The 14,444-nt window shown below is 39.6% G+C and overlaps 1 protein-coding gene across 1 annotated transcript; it reads left to right on the top strand.

The window, feature by feature from the left end:
* The first annotated feature begins 6,326 nt into the window (after window positions 1–6,326).
* On the top strand, window positions 6,327–14,177 carry LOC117673929 (histone-lysine N-methyltransferase SETMAR). The gene is made up of 2 exons (XM_034431659.3): window positions 6,327–6,464; window positions 12,456–14,177. Exons 1-2 carry the CDS (start codon window positions 6,390–6,392, stop codon window positions 13,236–13,238), a joined length of 858 nt encoding a protein of 285 aa, XP_034287550.2. The 5' UTR covers window positions 6,327–6,389; the 3' UTR covers window positions 13,239–14,177.
* Window positions 14,178–14,444: the final 267 nt, after the last annotated feature.

Here is a 14,444-nt window from a genome sequence, read left to right as displayed (position 1 = left end):
GCTAAAATTAGCATGGCGCTGCGCCTGCAGTAAAGACTTTACTTAGCTTTCTTGAAGTGATCTAATCAGCAGAGGAACCTGGGAATTGGGAGGGGGGGTGTCTTTGCAAACCTCCTTCCTTATTTTGTTATGGATGATGAATGGGTAAAATATACAGAGTTCATTACTAAATCAGAAAATGAGTAAGTCAGAGCGCTGCCTGGGGACGTTCTGGGGTAAGAAGCAGGCAGTTACGGTACTTTGTCTTATCTAAAGAACTAATAACACGGCAATATTCAGCATTTGAGAGTGCTTCTCACTGCATGTAAAAGAAAGGGGAAAAAAAGAAAATCTATAGCTGGCAGTTTTTCCTGCCTACCTCTGCAGTGAGAGTGTCTTCTAGGGACAGGAAATAAGAGCTGAGCACAAGGCATGCCAGCCTATCAGAACAGCACAGATATTTTTGTAGGTGTCCACAAATCTATATGATATGTATATAGTGTACATCTGCAATAGGGACACGGTGGCTCAGTGGCTAAGACGCTGAGCTTGTTGATCGAAAAGTTGGCAGTTCAGCGGTTCAAATCCCTAGTGCCACGTAATGGGATGAGCTCCTGTTACTTGTCCCAGCTTCTGCCAACCTAGCAGTTCAAAAGCACGTAAAAAATGCAAGTGAAAAATAGGGACCACCTTTGGTGGGAAGGTAACAGTGTTCCATGCGCCTGTGGCATTTAGTCATGCTGGCCACATGACCGCTGTCTTTGGACAGCGCTGGCTCTTCGGCTTTGAAACGGAGATGAGCACCGCCCCCTAGAGTCGGGAACGACTAGCACATATGTGTGAGGGTAACCTTTATCTTTACCAAAACATCTGTAATGTAGTTTATAATTCATAAGAATAATGAGCTCTCAATAACTTTACTTTCATACATACACAAATATACATACTTTACCTGTTACATAATCCAACCTAAGTAATTCTCTTTTTATAATAGAAAAAAATCCATTCAGCAGGGAACCTGGAAAACTTGTAGTATGCACCACAGGGGTTTCGATGCAAATACAAGAGTTCTGACATTTAGATAATTATGCATTTCTTCCTTTGTCATCTGGCCCACTTCCCCCTGAGGGCAACCCCAATCTTTCCCATGGTTAGATTAAGAGATTTTGCATCCTGGCTGACTGAGAAGATGAGACCTTTCCTTATGGCACACAAAGACAGAAACTGGACTGATAGTTGGATCTTATTTCAGAATCGTTTCTGTCATCAATCCTTAAGGGGCTGCTACAAAGAAGAGGAGGTCAACCTTGCATGCACATGCGCGGGGTGGGGTGTATGGTGCCCCCTGTACCCTGTGTTTGGTTCCAGGAGGCTTCAGGGAGGCCTGCTAGCATAAAAATGGGGATCTCGTGCACATGCACAGTGGGTGGGGGGAGCATGGGGGTCACGGGGTCATGGGCTCATGCACGGGCGGCGGAGCCTGTGGGGGGCATTGCATTATGCACATGCGCTTTCAGCATCTGAGGGAAAAAAGGTTCACCATCACACTATTCTTCCCCTTGTCTTAAGGGAGGTGATCAGACTGGACATCTCTTTAAGGCAGAAGTGCAAATCAGGCTGCACAACTCTGAGTGACCACTAGTCGGCAGAATAGAATTACTTATAAAGTAATAAAGGCAGGATAAAGATCTAATAAAACAACCAATCAATAAAATTTGCAATATTAACATAAAGCTAATTTTAAATATTTTAATACCAGTATTTATTTTTCAAAATGCACAAGTCCGCCTTATATGTTGTTCAACTGCTAGGCTATCTGTTCAAAAATGCTATGAAAGGAAGGTGGGATACCAATTTAACCAATAAATAAACTATTCTTCCCCTTGTCTTAAGGGAGGTGATCAGACTGGACATCTCTTTAAGGCAGAAGTGCAAATCAGGCTGCACAACTCTGAGTGACCACTAGTCGGCAGAATAGAATTACTGTAGAAATTTTTGAACAGTATCTCTACATCTTTTTGCAGTCCAGATTTAAGATACTTAAAGATGTCTTCCCAAGTGCTATTTATCCTATATCTATTTATTTTGAAATGCAAAAACATGAATCTGAAACCATCTTTTTCTTTTTCTACAATATTCATTCTTGGTTAAGCAAACAATGGCTTAAACAACATATCAGATAATTATAAAGTGAGCATTCACATTTTGCTGCTCAGGTCTGCCCAGTGAAATTGTTGGTTTGCCATCTCCTCAGAGAACCACAATTTCACACCTCCAGAAGACATCAGAAACTTCCTCTGCAAATTTTTTTCATTTCAAAACCATTTTGTGAAGTGATAAGGGGAAATATAAAAGATGTGGATGTTTCATAGTCTAAACCAGGACTGTGTGATTTTTTTTTCCTGGATTTTTTTCCCATACTTATGGGGAGAATCAGAATAAAACCTAAAGTTGATTTAATGTATAAATAAATATAATTAAAATGATGCATAGTTAATGTGATTATTTTACACATTATAATTTGAAAACAACTTTTGGAAATCCCAGCAGCAGCCTCATAGGCTTTGAGAACTCCTTCAGCCTCATAGTTTCTAATTTTCCACTTCTGTCCTAAATGTTTAGTAATTTCATATTTGCTTGTCAAAATACTAGAAAAAACTTACAGGTGGATTTCAAAATTGTGTTTTAATGTACTGTATTATATTTCATGAAGCTCCCTTGGTTACCATTAGGGTTATAAAACTTTAACAAAAACTTCAAAGGATGACACTGGCAGTTTAACTAAATCTATTTAGCCAAGGTGATTTCATTTTCATTTAAAATTGAGATTAGTTTCAGTTTGACAATAGCTATTCTTCTTGAGGTGTTAAAATAATTTTTCATGTTAATTAATTGGTATAACTATTTCCACTGTACATTATGAGGTTGGAACGTATCCAAGGGGGTGCATTAGGATTCCAGGAGTCAACACTTTGTCTATCTCTCTTCTCAGTTGTAGATGAGAAGCTGTGGTGACTTTTTTTTTTTTTTGACATTGTGACATCTCATGGATTTGATGGTTCCTCCGCCTCTAATGTGCTTCATTAGGGCTGCACATCTCCCTAGTAAACAGTAGGGTGCCTCAACTGTTTGTCAGGGCTTTGAAAATGATCTTTGGCTGCTCATCAAAGAAAAGTCCAGCTCTAACCCACTGCTAATGAGCTTGGCCTTATAACAGGGGGTCCACTGAGAAGCCAGTAGCTGTTTCTTTCACAGAAAATGTGTCATTAGACATTTATAAAATGAGCAGCTATTGTGTATTTTCAGACACTTGGCAAAAAGTCTGAAAAATATCAAATAGGTTGGCTGAAATTTGCCTTGTGATTAAATTAATGGTCAGTATTAATTACATTTTGAAGTACACCAAGCATTTCCGCCCAGCTGTCTTAGAAGCAAGATAAGGAATCTTTTGAAATAGAAAGTGAAATACCAAAAATCTAATAAAAGATACTTTTATTATCTTTTGTGTCCCTTTTTCCCATTTTTGATTTTTCATTCGTTCGTTTGTTCATTCATTTGTTCATTTGTTTGTTCATTCATTTATTTAGTATCCTGCCTTTATTATTTTTAGAAATAAGAAGGCAAACATATCCCTACTACTACTTTCCCTATAATAACAACCCTGTGAGGTGAGTTGGGCTGAGAGAGAGTAATTGGCCCAAAGTTGACCCAGCCAACTTTCATGGTTAAGTTGGGACTTAAACTCACAGTCTCCTGCTTTCTAGCCTGGTGCCTTAACCACTAGACCAAACTTGCTCTTTTCATGAAAACTTGGCTGTTTCCTTTAAGCAGGTATGGGGACTGCTTATTAAACTTATTAAACAAGCAAACTTTTTAGGTTTTATGTTCCAGGTGTTATCGTATATAATTTCTTTTTTCTGTTGTTTACAAAAACAACAACAACAACACCTTGAGTCTTGGGCAGTACATAAAGTGTTGTAATTAATAAATAAATACATGAAAATCTCACTTATCATCTTTAGGTTTGTAAAGACCAAAACAACTGTGCTAAGACTGGAGCGGTTTGAAGCTTGGTAAGTTTGTGAACAAGTTTGTGCCACAACAATTATCATTTTAAATGGGAGTGATGGGCATTGGACAGCAAGAATATCAGGAGTCCCTCAATTAACTTGGTTCCACAGCATGATGGGCTTTCTAGGTCATTATCAGCACCCTGAATTTAACTTGGAAGCATACTATAACCAATACAGCTTACAGGACAAAGGTGTAACATGCGCTGATCAAGGAGCGTACTTAATTGCCCACACTGTTGCATTCTGTACCAGAAGTTGCTTATGACTGTTCTTTAAGGGTAACTCCACATGTAGCATAGTGTAGTAATTTGGGAGCTGATGAAAACATGAGTGATTATGAGCAGAACCTCTCCACTGGCACAAAGTTCTGCAAAGTTCTGGCCTCGTTACTATCTGCTCCTCAAGCACGAGCCAGGAGGAAATCCAAATTGCCTAGTCGACACTGCCTACAACCAGTGACCGTTTGAAGTTACAGCAGCACTGAAAAAGTGACTTATGACTGTTTTTTACACTTACGACCATTGCAGCAGGTCACATCAGTGGTGGGTTCGGAACCGGTTCTATAGAACCAGTAGTAAAACTGGCGGAGGCTCCGCCCATTGACCCCATCATCAGGAAGCTTCTGCACATGTGCAAAAGCTTCTGCGCATGCGCACAAGCCCTTTTGCAAACCGGTAGTAAAGGTAAGTAGCCTGTATTTATGATGGTTTCAGTGTCCTGGGGTCATGTGATCACATTTTTCGAACTTCTGACAAGCAAAGTTAATAGCTAAGCCAGATTCATTTAACAATTGTGTTCCTAACTTCACAACTCCAGTGATTCACTTAACAATTGTGGCATGAAAAGTCATAAAATGGAGCAAAACTCACTTAACAACTGTCTTGCTTAGCAACAGAAATTTTGGGCTCAGTTTTGGTCGTGAGTCAAGGACTAATACCTATGTATAGGCTCTTTCTGAGGTAGTGCAATGCCATCCAGAAGAAGAGATGGAAGGATCAGGGGGTCCTAATGCCGAAAACCACTTATATATACACTATGGCCAAGTAAATGACATAGCATATTGTGTAGTAACACTGTCTGGATCCATTTGTAGCCCAGCACCTTAGCCCCGACTAAGATAAGAGGTGATTCATGAAATTTCATTTTAATATATGCCAATTACTGTACATTCAAAATGACAATGAAGTTATTGTTCTATTCTATTCTATTCTATTCTATTCTATTCTATTCTATTCTATTCTATTCTATTCTATTCTTATTCTTATTCTTATTCTTATTCTTATCATTCTCTAATTCTAATTCTAATTCTTCTGTTCTATTCTATTCTCATCACGTTTTTACCAATTTACGGTTGCCTATAGTACTACACACTTAACCCCAAGTCTCTGTTTAGAAACTTTTTACAAGCGACAATGGCCCTGTTCACCCACTACACAAAACTAGGGCTACACCGCAAAAAGCTAGAGGGGCAGCAAAGAGATAATGAAAACTATGATAGCTGTACTAGGCCAAAATCAAACAAATTAATTATGGGTCAGTGCAACATATGAATCAAGTATATTTGTTCAAAAAAAAAAAAAAAAGTAGCCTGGCACTTCAGAGCAACAAATCTGAAGTACTTTCACTTATTCCAAACACATGCAAACTAAATCTAACTAAGAACGATTGATCACATTTAATGTGATACATTCAATGTGTATTTCCTCATCAAGCTTTTTAAAATCAATATCCAAATAATTCTTGAAATGGACAGTCGCAGCAATGTCTGAAAAATGCATAGAGCAGGAGTCTCCAACCTTGGCCACTTTAAGCTTTGGCGGACTTCAACTCCCAGAATTCCCGCAAAGCTGGCTGGGGAATTCTGGGAGTTGAAGTCCACCAAAGCTTAAAGTGGCCAAGGTTGGAGACCCCTGGCATAGAAATATGAATCTGTGAGTGGAATTGGCTCGTTTAGGGTATTTTCCTCCTTTTCCCACGATAAGAGCGACAGCTCCGCAGAAGACAACCCGATATTTGAGGGTGGGGAAAACCAACTATTTCTAGCTAAAACCCCGCCTTCTCTTCTTCCACATTAATCTTTTCCAGCAAAAGGAAAAGAGGTAAAGAGAAAGTGTCAAATGAAACCCAGAAGCACTACTTCTGCACTACCCTGCACTACTCTATTAAATTGGTCCTGAAAAGACACCGAGGGACGTTCCCAAAGTTCTTCCCTTTTGCCATTGGCTGAAGCTCCGCTATTGGTAAAATGAAACTGGCACGGCAGCCAATCCAGGCAGAAAGGGCGGGGCAAAGGAAGACCGAAGGGACTGCAGTTTTCCCCGCAACTGAAGACGGACTATGGACGTGAGTCGCGGGCTGGAGCCTCTGCCGGTGTCCGTGTGGCCGCGGTTGGAGGAACTTCCGGCTTTCCAGGTGAGAAAGGAGGAAGTAGAAGGAGCTGAGCAAAAATCCAGCAGGGACCTTTAGAAAGCTATGCTTTGTAGGACGGAATGTAGGGCTTTTTAAAACCGCGGCGGTGGCATCGAAAGGGACGCTGGGAATTAGAGTTTTCTGTGGGCTGGTTGTTCCTATATCTGCAGCGGAAGCCTTAAGCTTCTGAAAACTACAATGCCTAGAATTCAGTAGTCGTGGGGCGGGGCCGGAGAATAGAACTATGTTTACGGGATTTGCGTAAACGGCGCTTTTACGGCACCTGCGAGAGTAAGTCCCAAAGGTGCTTTTTTAAGGAGGCAACTGGATTTTCGGGTTTTTCTTTGAAGACGTTTCGCTTCTCATAGGAGAAGCTTCTTCAGCTCTGGATGGATGGTGGGGAATGGAAGGATTTATACTTTAGCTTCTTGGATGAGAAGCGAAACGTCTTCAGAGAAAAGTCCAGTTCCCTCTTGATAAAAAAGCACCTTTGGGACAACCATAACCTGGTTGACTGAGAATCTGCATAGACTTTGGGATGAACACCCTTCGAATGGTGCGGGAGTATGGACGGATTTTCCCCAAAAATGCAAACTACAGGAACCGTTTGCCCTTCAGTTTGAGATGCAGATAGTACAGACTCATCCCCAACAGCCTGCACCCGTGTTCAACAGTGAAGGGACGCAGGGCAAAAAACATCCTGCAGAAAGCACAGCTCCAACAGAGCTGAAGAAGCTTCTTGGATGAGAAGTGAAACCTCTTCAAAGAAAAACTCAGAAAGTCCAGTTGCCTCTTGAAAAAGCACTTTTGGGACAACCATGACCTGGATGACTGAGAATCTCCATAGACCTTCTGCGAGAGAAAGATTGTGTTTCAAAAAGAGTCAAGGATATGATTTCATTTTGGACGATGACTCCCCTCCCTCCTTTTTACATTTCTGAGCTTCAGTTATCCACTATTTTCTATACCACTCCCATACAGAGATATATGTGTGTATATACGTGTCTCCTTTCATCTTTTGTGATCACTGACTTTCAAATAACAAACAGGAAGAAAAAGGATGTCCGAAGCCAAAGACATCAAAGGAAGCTTAAGAGTTTCTCCTGATTATATATTGCACTGAGTTAACTGATTTTGACACTTCTGGATACTATCAGAGAAATGCATAGGGTTTGAAAAACCACCACATGGCAAAAACCTATCTTTTTAAAGAAACAATAAAACTACCAATTGATAAGGTGGTTCTGAAACGTCTTTGTAAGCAGCTTGAGGCTGATAGATTGATCAAACTGCATTAATATAAATTGATTCCAGATGTTCATTGGTCAAGAGTAGATTAAGTTACATGTATCTATAGAGCCTAGGGGTTTTTTTTTTCTTGGATTAAAATATTTTTAAAGTGTTTGAAAACACCAAAATAGTTTGAAACACTTTTAAAGAAAATATACACTGAAAATAATTACCTCAGTCTTAACATAATCCTTAAAGGTACAATTCAATTCCATTCTTCAGTTTTGACAATGAGGAATAGCTTTTCCTGCACTGTTTTGCAAATAGTTTATTCATTAGATCTATGATTTGGTTTGTAGTGCAGTCTCCTATTTTTCTCCCATAATAACCTTGTGAGGTGTTAGGGTTGAGAGTGAGTGACTGGTCCAACCAATCTTCTTGCCATTGTCACCCAAGAAGCTTTCATGCCTAAAGTGAAACCAGAACTCATTGTCTCCTAGTTTCTAGCCTGGTGCCTTAACCACCAGACCAAACTGGTTTGCTTAATGGTTGTATGAGGGGCATAAATTCAAAATATGGTTTTCATTATATCTAATGCATACTTTTGATGCAGACGATAAAGAAACTTTATACTACCCTTTGTGAAAAAAAGTCAGTTTTCCTTCGAGTTAGTGTAAATTGAGTAATCCGTAAAATCCATTAGATGTCACTCTTGTTCTGGCAAAACTATTGTACTCTGTTACCTCAAGAAACGTTTCACTGCACGTTTCTATTGAAATAAATACTGTACAAAGTATTTTAATGTAAAATTTTTAATGTGACTAAATATAAATGTTCTTAATATAAAATATTTTTAAAAAATGATTTTGTAGTTGTGTGTGGCTGACCATGACTGGGCTCACCTAAGAAGAGGTAGGCATGGTCTCTACTTAGATGAGAAAAATATACAACTGGATATCAGCATACTGATATTTGCTCACATTTCATCAGATGATCTCACCCAGCATCTTCATGTCATGCTTAACTGGAAGGGGAAAGTGTTGAACCCCAAGAAACCCTATAGTGCAGTGCCCTAGAATTATATATCACCTCTATGCCCGCCCCCAGCACTTGATGGAACTAATCCCAGGAAAGAGAACAATATCTTCAACTCTCAGGGCCTTTAGCTAGTCAAAAAAGATATTATTTCAGGTGGTTCTGAAAAATGCTAAGAGGTCATGGTTACCACTCTCATTCTGGTTCCACCAGAAGTAATCCTCAATTGTCATCATCAATGCTATCTAAGTTCTATACTGAAAAGTTGAAAGTTAGGTGGAACAATAGCAATAGTACTTAGACTTTTATATACCGCCTTAAGTCAGCATATTGCCCCAACGATCTGGGTCCTCATTTTACTGACCTTGGAAGAATGGAAGGCTGAATCAACCTTGAGCTGGTGGGGTTCAAATTGCCAAACTTCTGGCAATTGGAAGCCAGCAGTATTAGCCTGCAGTACTGAATTCTAACTACTGTGCCACTTATAGCTTGTAAAGTAGGGGTGTCAAACTCACTGCATCACAGCGGCATCACATGACGTATCGGGACTTTTTCCCCCTTCGCTAAACCGGACAGGGCCAGTGCATGATGCATCTGGCCTGTTAAGGAATAACTTTGAAGGATATATACAGCAACAGTTAAGGAAAACAAGGAGTCTCTGTCCTGGGGAAAAAGGGATGTGAGACTCAGAATAACCTCCCCTTGGGTCTTGATGATGTAAGAGGAGACAGGAAAGTTGTGGCAAGTTTCCAAGCTTCTGTGATTATATCAGCAATAAAGTTGCATTCCTGTACTCCTTGTGCTGCTTCTTGATTTAGCCTACCTCAAATAACTGATACTTATTAAGGAGAGGACAACTAGTGCCAGTTTCAATGCAGGTGGAACCATGTCTTTACTCAAAGGTGAATTCACTACTGCTTACACCCAACTACATGTCTCTCCAGTGGCTTTGACCAGTTTGGAGAGATGTGAATTTTACCTGTTTATTGATGCTTATCTATCACCATCAACAATACTCCCCACTTTATCAATACTCAAGCTCCTAGAAAACAGAAGAAGATCTGTTCGGATGGAATCCAGTTCAGAACACATATGAGCAATTTTGTCCATTGATTTCTTAAAATAGTTTTAACAATATTCAAGTTCAAATTCAAGTATTTTTCTGACCTTTCCCTCTTAAACATGATTGCTTGCTAGCATGGATGCAAAGGAGAGCCAATTTGGTGTAGTGATTAAGGTATCAGACTAGAAACCAGGAGATCAAGCATTCTGGTCCCACTTTAGGCATGAAGCGAACTGTGTGACTTTAGGGCAGTCACTCAGTCCTAGAAAGCAGGCAATGGCAAACCACTTCTTGCCAAGAAAACTGCCTGACTAGGCCAGGCAGTTACTTGTGTTGGATTGGCTTCTTATCTTTCTGTAGCAGTACTTTAGGTGTGTCTTCCGATGTTTCATCTATGAGAGCTCATTTGTGCATCAAGATAACCCCTAGGGTTGATGTATAATGGAGAGGACATTAGGAGCTATCTCCTTAAACTTTCATTCCAAGTAGAGACTACAGATTTAGTTAATCAGAGTCAGATAATTTACCAAGCTGCTTTTGAAACCCAGTTGGATTTATCAAATGAATAGATATGATAAAATCCTGGGCATTTTTTTAAATCTTTATTTCTGTGACATCAGCATTTTTGGAAACTTAAGATTCACTATATAACAAACATAACTATCTTCCTTTAATATCCTTGGTTATTATTTTCAAACCATCACCCAGTCTAAATGCACAGGATTGCTTTAGCAGTAGCATTTAAACTTATGTACTACTTCACAGTGCTTTTTACAGCCCTCTCTGACCAGTTTACAGAGTCAGCATATTGTCCCCAACAATCTGGGTCATTTTACCGACCTCGGAAGGCTGGAAGGATGGGTCAACCTTGAGCCTGGTGACATTCGAACTGCCAAAATGCAGTCATCTGGCAGTCAGCAGAAGTAGCCTGCAGTACTGCATTCTAACCACTGCGCCACCGCAGCTCTTTTAATGTTCACTTCAGTTACAGTAGATCATTTAGAATCCTTCCATGAAGAAATGGTGAATTAGTAGAAACCTGATTAAGCAGTGCATTCCCATAGAACTGTTTTCATGCATATTAAATCAGTTATAATTTTGTCTCACATCTCCCCATTTGTGGTTTCGCTTCAGTATGTGGAATAACAACTTTTTCCAAGTTTTTCTTTCTGTAATTAAAGGATACATTTGTAATCTTAAATGTCCGAAATCATGGCTTGTCCTATCACATAAAATTAGAAACAAGAGATTTGGTAGGCTGGCAAGATAATTTTATTCTTGCTTCAGCTAATAAGCTACTTTAGAGGAATTAAATTATGAATGCATCCTCAATTGAGCCCTGTGGGTAAGCATCTGCATAGTAAGAAATAAATTCTGTAGAAATCATGCTGGAAGCAAGGGAGGAAAATGTTAAAATGACAATTATCTAGTTTGCTTTAGAGTACTGCCAAGTAGCAAACTGATATTGGTTTAAAAAGAGGAACATTTTCTTCTGTGGTTACTTGACATAATTTGTTCTTTTTTAAAAAAATAAAATATTGTTCATATCTGATTAATGTTTCTTTCCAAACCTCTCTTGTTCGTCATGTTTTTCTGTTTTATTTTCATACATGTTCATTTAGAAAACAAAACTATTGCAAGGAATAACTCATTTGTTAACTAGAAATTGAATGCATGAATCATAGACTTTTAAAAGGAGAATATGCTGCTCCCCTTTTTGACCTCACGAGTTATTTCCCAGAGTCTGAATGAAAGTATTGGTGCAATTGAACAATTAATATCACCAAAATCTGTTCTCATTGTAGACAAGTACTCAATTTTTCCATGTAAGTTGCCATAATAAAGTAGATAGCATTGTATATAAGCACAACAGAGATGGTGATAGACTATCTAGAAATAGACAGTCTCTTAAGATATTTCACCACTAATTAAATCTTTTTATCACTTTTTAAATCTATTTCTTGATAGAATTTCTTGTTAGATTGCCAAGACAATCCTAAACTGCATTAATAGAAGGATGGAATCAAGATCATGTGAAGTATTAATACCGCTTTATAAAGCCTTAGTAAGATCACACCTGGAATATTGCATTCAATTTTGGTACCACAATATAAAAAAAGATGCTGAGATTCTGAAAAGAAATCAGAGAAGATCAACAAGAATGATTAGGCGACTGGAGACTAGAACATATGAAAAATAGTTGCAGGAATTAGTTGCAGTCTAGTGAAAAGAGGATTAGGAGAGAATGATAGCAGTGTTTCAGTATTTGAGGGGCTGCCACAAAGAAGAGGTGATCAATCTATTTTTAAAAGCACCAGAAGGCAAGAAAAGAAACAATGGATAGAAAATAAACAAGGAGAGAAGCAACCTGAAATAAAGGAGAAATTTCCTAACAGTGAGAAACAATTAACCAGTGGAACGGTTTGCCTTCAGAAGTTGAGGGTGCTCCATCACTGGAGGCTTTTAAGAAAAGACTGGACAGCCACTTGTCTGAAAATGGTATAGGGTCTCCTGCTTTTGCAGGAAGAAGGACTAGAAGACCTCCAAGGTCTTTTCCAACTGTATTGTTCTGTATTCTTTTGCCTTTTTACACAATATATTATGCCGGCCTCTTCAGTTATGAATATATAGCCCTCAAGATGTTTTCCTCTCTTTTCTTTTTTCAGTACAGTCCCGATCATGTGCCTGGACCTGGAGGCAAACCAGACCCATCTGAGATCTCCTTCTCTGGATGCAGCTGTCGTTCTGCTTCCTGCGTGGCCCCAACATGTTCTTGTCTTCGCTATGGAGAAAATTATAAAAACTTATCCATTGAGACGGAAGGAAGTGAACTGGGATTTTCAAAGCCTATTTTTGAATGCAACGCTATGTGCCACTGTGGAGAGATGTGTCAAAATAGAATAGTTCAACGGGGCTTACAATTCCAGCTTGAAGTATTCAAGACCACTGAGAAAGGGTGGGGTCTTCGCACCCTGGAATTCATACCCAAAGGACGATTTGTGTGTGAATATTCTGGGGAAATTCTAGACATTAATGAAGCACGTAAAAGGACTCAGTTGCAGACATCGAGCGATTCAAATTACATTATAGCAATTAGGGAACACTTGTACGATGGGACGACAATAGAGACTTTTGTAGACCCCACATATATCGGCAATGTTGGTAGATTCCTGAACCACTCCTGTGAGCCCAACCTCTTTATGGTGCCTGTCCGAATAGATTCAATGGTGCCTAAGTTAGCACTTTTTGCTGACCGTGACATCTGTGCAGGTGAAGAGCTTTCATACGATTATTCTGGAAGGTATCGTAATTTTTTGCCCATAGAAGAGCAAGGCAGCAAACAAGAAGGGACAGAATCAAAGAAACCTTGCTTTTGTAGAACTAAATCATGTATAGGTTTCTTGCCTTTTGACAGTTCTTTATTCCACAAAGATGGTACGAGAAAGTAATGCTGAGGGAAAAGTCTGAAGGTGAAAAGAGCAGCTGGGTGAATGTCCAGAAGTGATAAAATCAGCCTTAAATACACATATCCCCACACACAAAATGCAGAGGTGTTTGTTAAAGGTGGCTGAATGAGTTTGTTTATGCACTGATGAAATATTTTTCCATTCAGAATGTCAGTTGTAACATGAAATACGTCAATATCAGATAAGTTGTAAACACTGTATCAGATTGGTTGAAATCTTGCCCTGAAGAATATGCAAGAAGTGATAATGGAATATCAAGAGATATTGGGACATATCTCTTGGGTGAGCTACCCTTTTTCCTTTCAAGCCATATTGCCTTGTGGTGGGTTGGGATCATTAAATCAACCTGTAACAATTCTCTCATTGCCATGGGATTCTGCTAAGAAGGAGTCATCCTCACATGTTCTTTTTTTCAGTAGGGTGATGTTCCCAGTCTTCAAATAATTTCAGGATTAGGCAACATCGTACTAGGGCAGGGGTGTCAAACTCAAGGCCTGTGGGCTGGATCCGGCCTGCGGGGTGCTTAGATCCGGCCCACGGGGCCAGATCTGGAAACAGCAAAGGACCGGCCTACAGTGCCTCTGCCAGTGAAAATGGAGCTGTTTTCACTGGCAGAGCGCTCAAGCGACCACAGGCGCCCCCGACACAAGTGACATCGAGCTGGCCATGCCCACCCTGGCCATGCTCACCTCCTCCCTGATGCAGCCCTCAAATGAAATCGAGTTTGGCACCCCTATACTAGGGGGAGAGGCTACAATTGTGCTCTTTTCCCCACAATATAATTCCACAATACAGAGAATGAGGGGTTTTTATGTGAATGGGGGTGGGGGGAGGAGAGCCAATGTGCACTTTCTGGTTGCCATTTCTTTTGTTAATACTTATGGTTATGCCCAAGGATTGATAATAAAGTTATTGACTGCATACCATTCCTCTTTGTGTGTTGGCATTAAAAATTAAAGGAAAAGGGGCAGCAGGTCAGATTAGTGAATGAATGTACAGTAACAATTTGCTAGATTGTTTACTGGAAAAAATACTATATGAACTATCAGTTAACATATATAGGTGGCCACCTAGTATGAGCTGATCTTGTACTCTGGGCTTAAAAATATTTTTCTCCCTAATCGCAAAGGTGCTTTTTTCAAAAGGCAATTGGACTTTCTGGTTTTACTTTGAAGACATTCAGAGCTG

The sequence above is a fragment of the Pantherophis guttatus genome, chromosome 2, assembly GCF_059756535.1.
Source record: "Pantherophis guttatus breed Tessera chromosome 2, ASM5975653v1, whole genome shotgun sequence".
Lineage (NCBI taxonomy): Eukaryota > Metazoa > Chordata > Lepidosauria > Squamata > Colubridae > Pantherophis > Pantherophis guttatus.
Note: the sequence above shows the minus strand (reverse complement) of the source record. Positions and strands in the feature narration are given on the sequence as shown.

Excerpts from the sequence above, each read along its gene's own strand:
- LOC117673929 (XM_034431659.3), top strand. The coding sequence starts at position 6,390 with ATGGACGTGAGTCGCGGGCTGGAGCCTCTGCCGGTGTCCGTGTGGCCG. Across the intron at positions 6,465-12,455 it reads AGGAACTTCCGGCTTTCCAG|TACAGTCCCGATCATGTGCC; the intron begins GTGAGAAAGGAG and ends TTCTTTTTTCAG.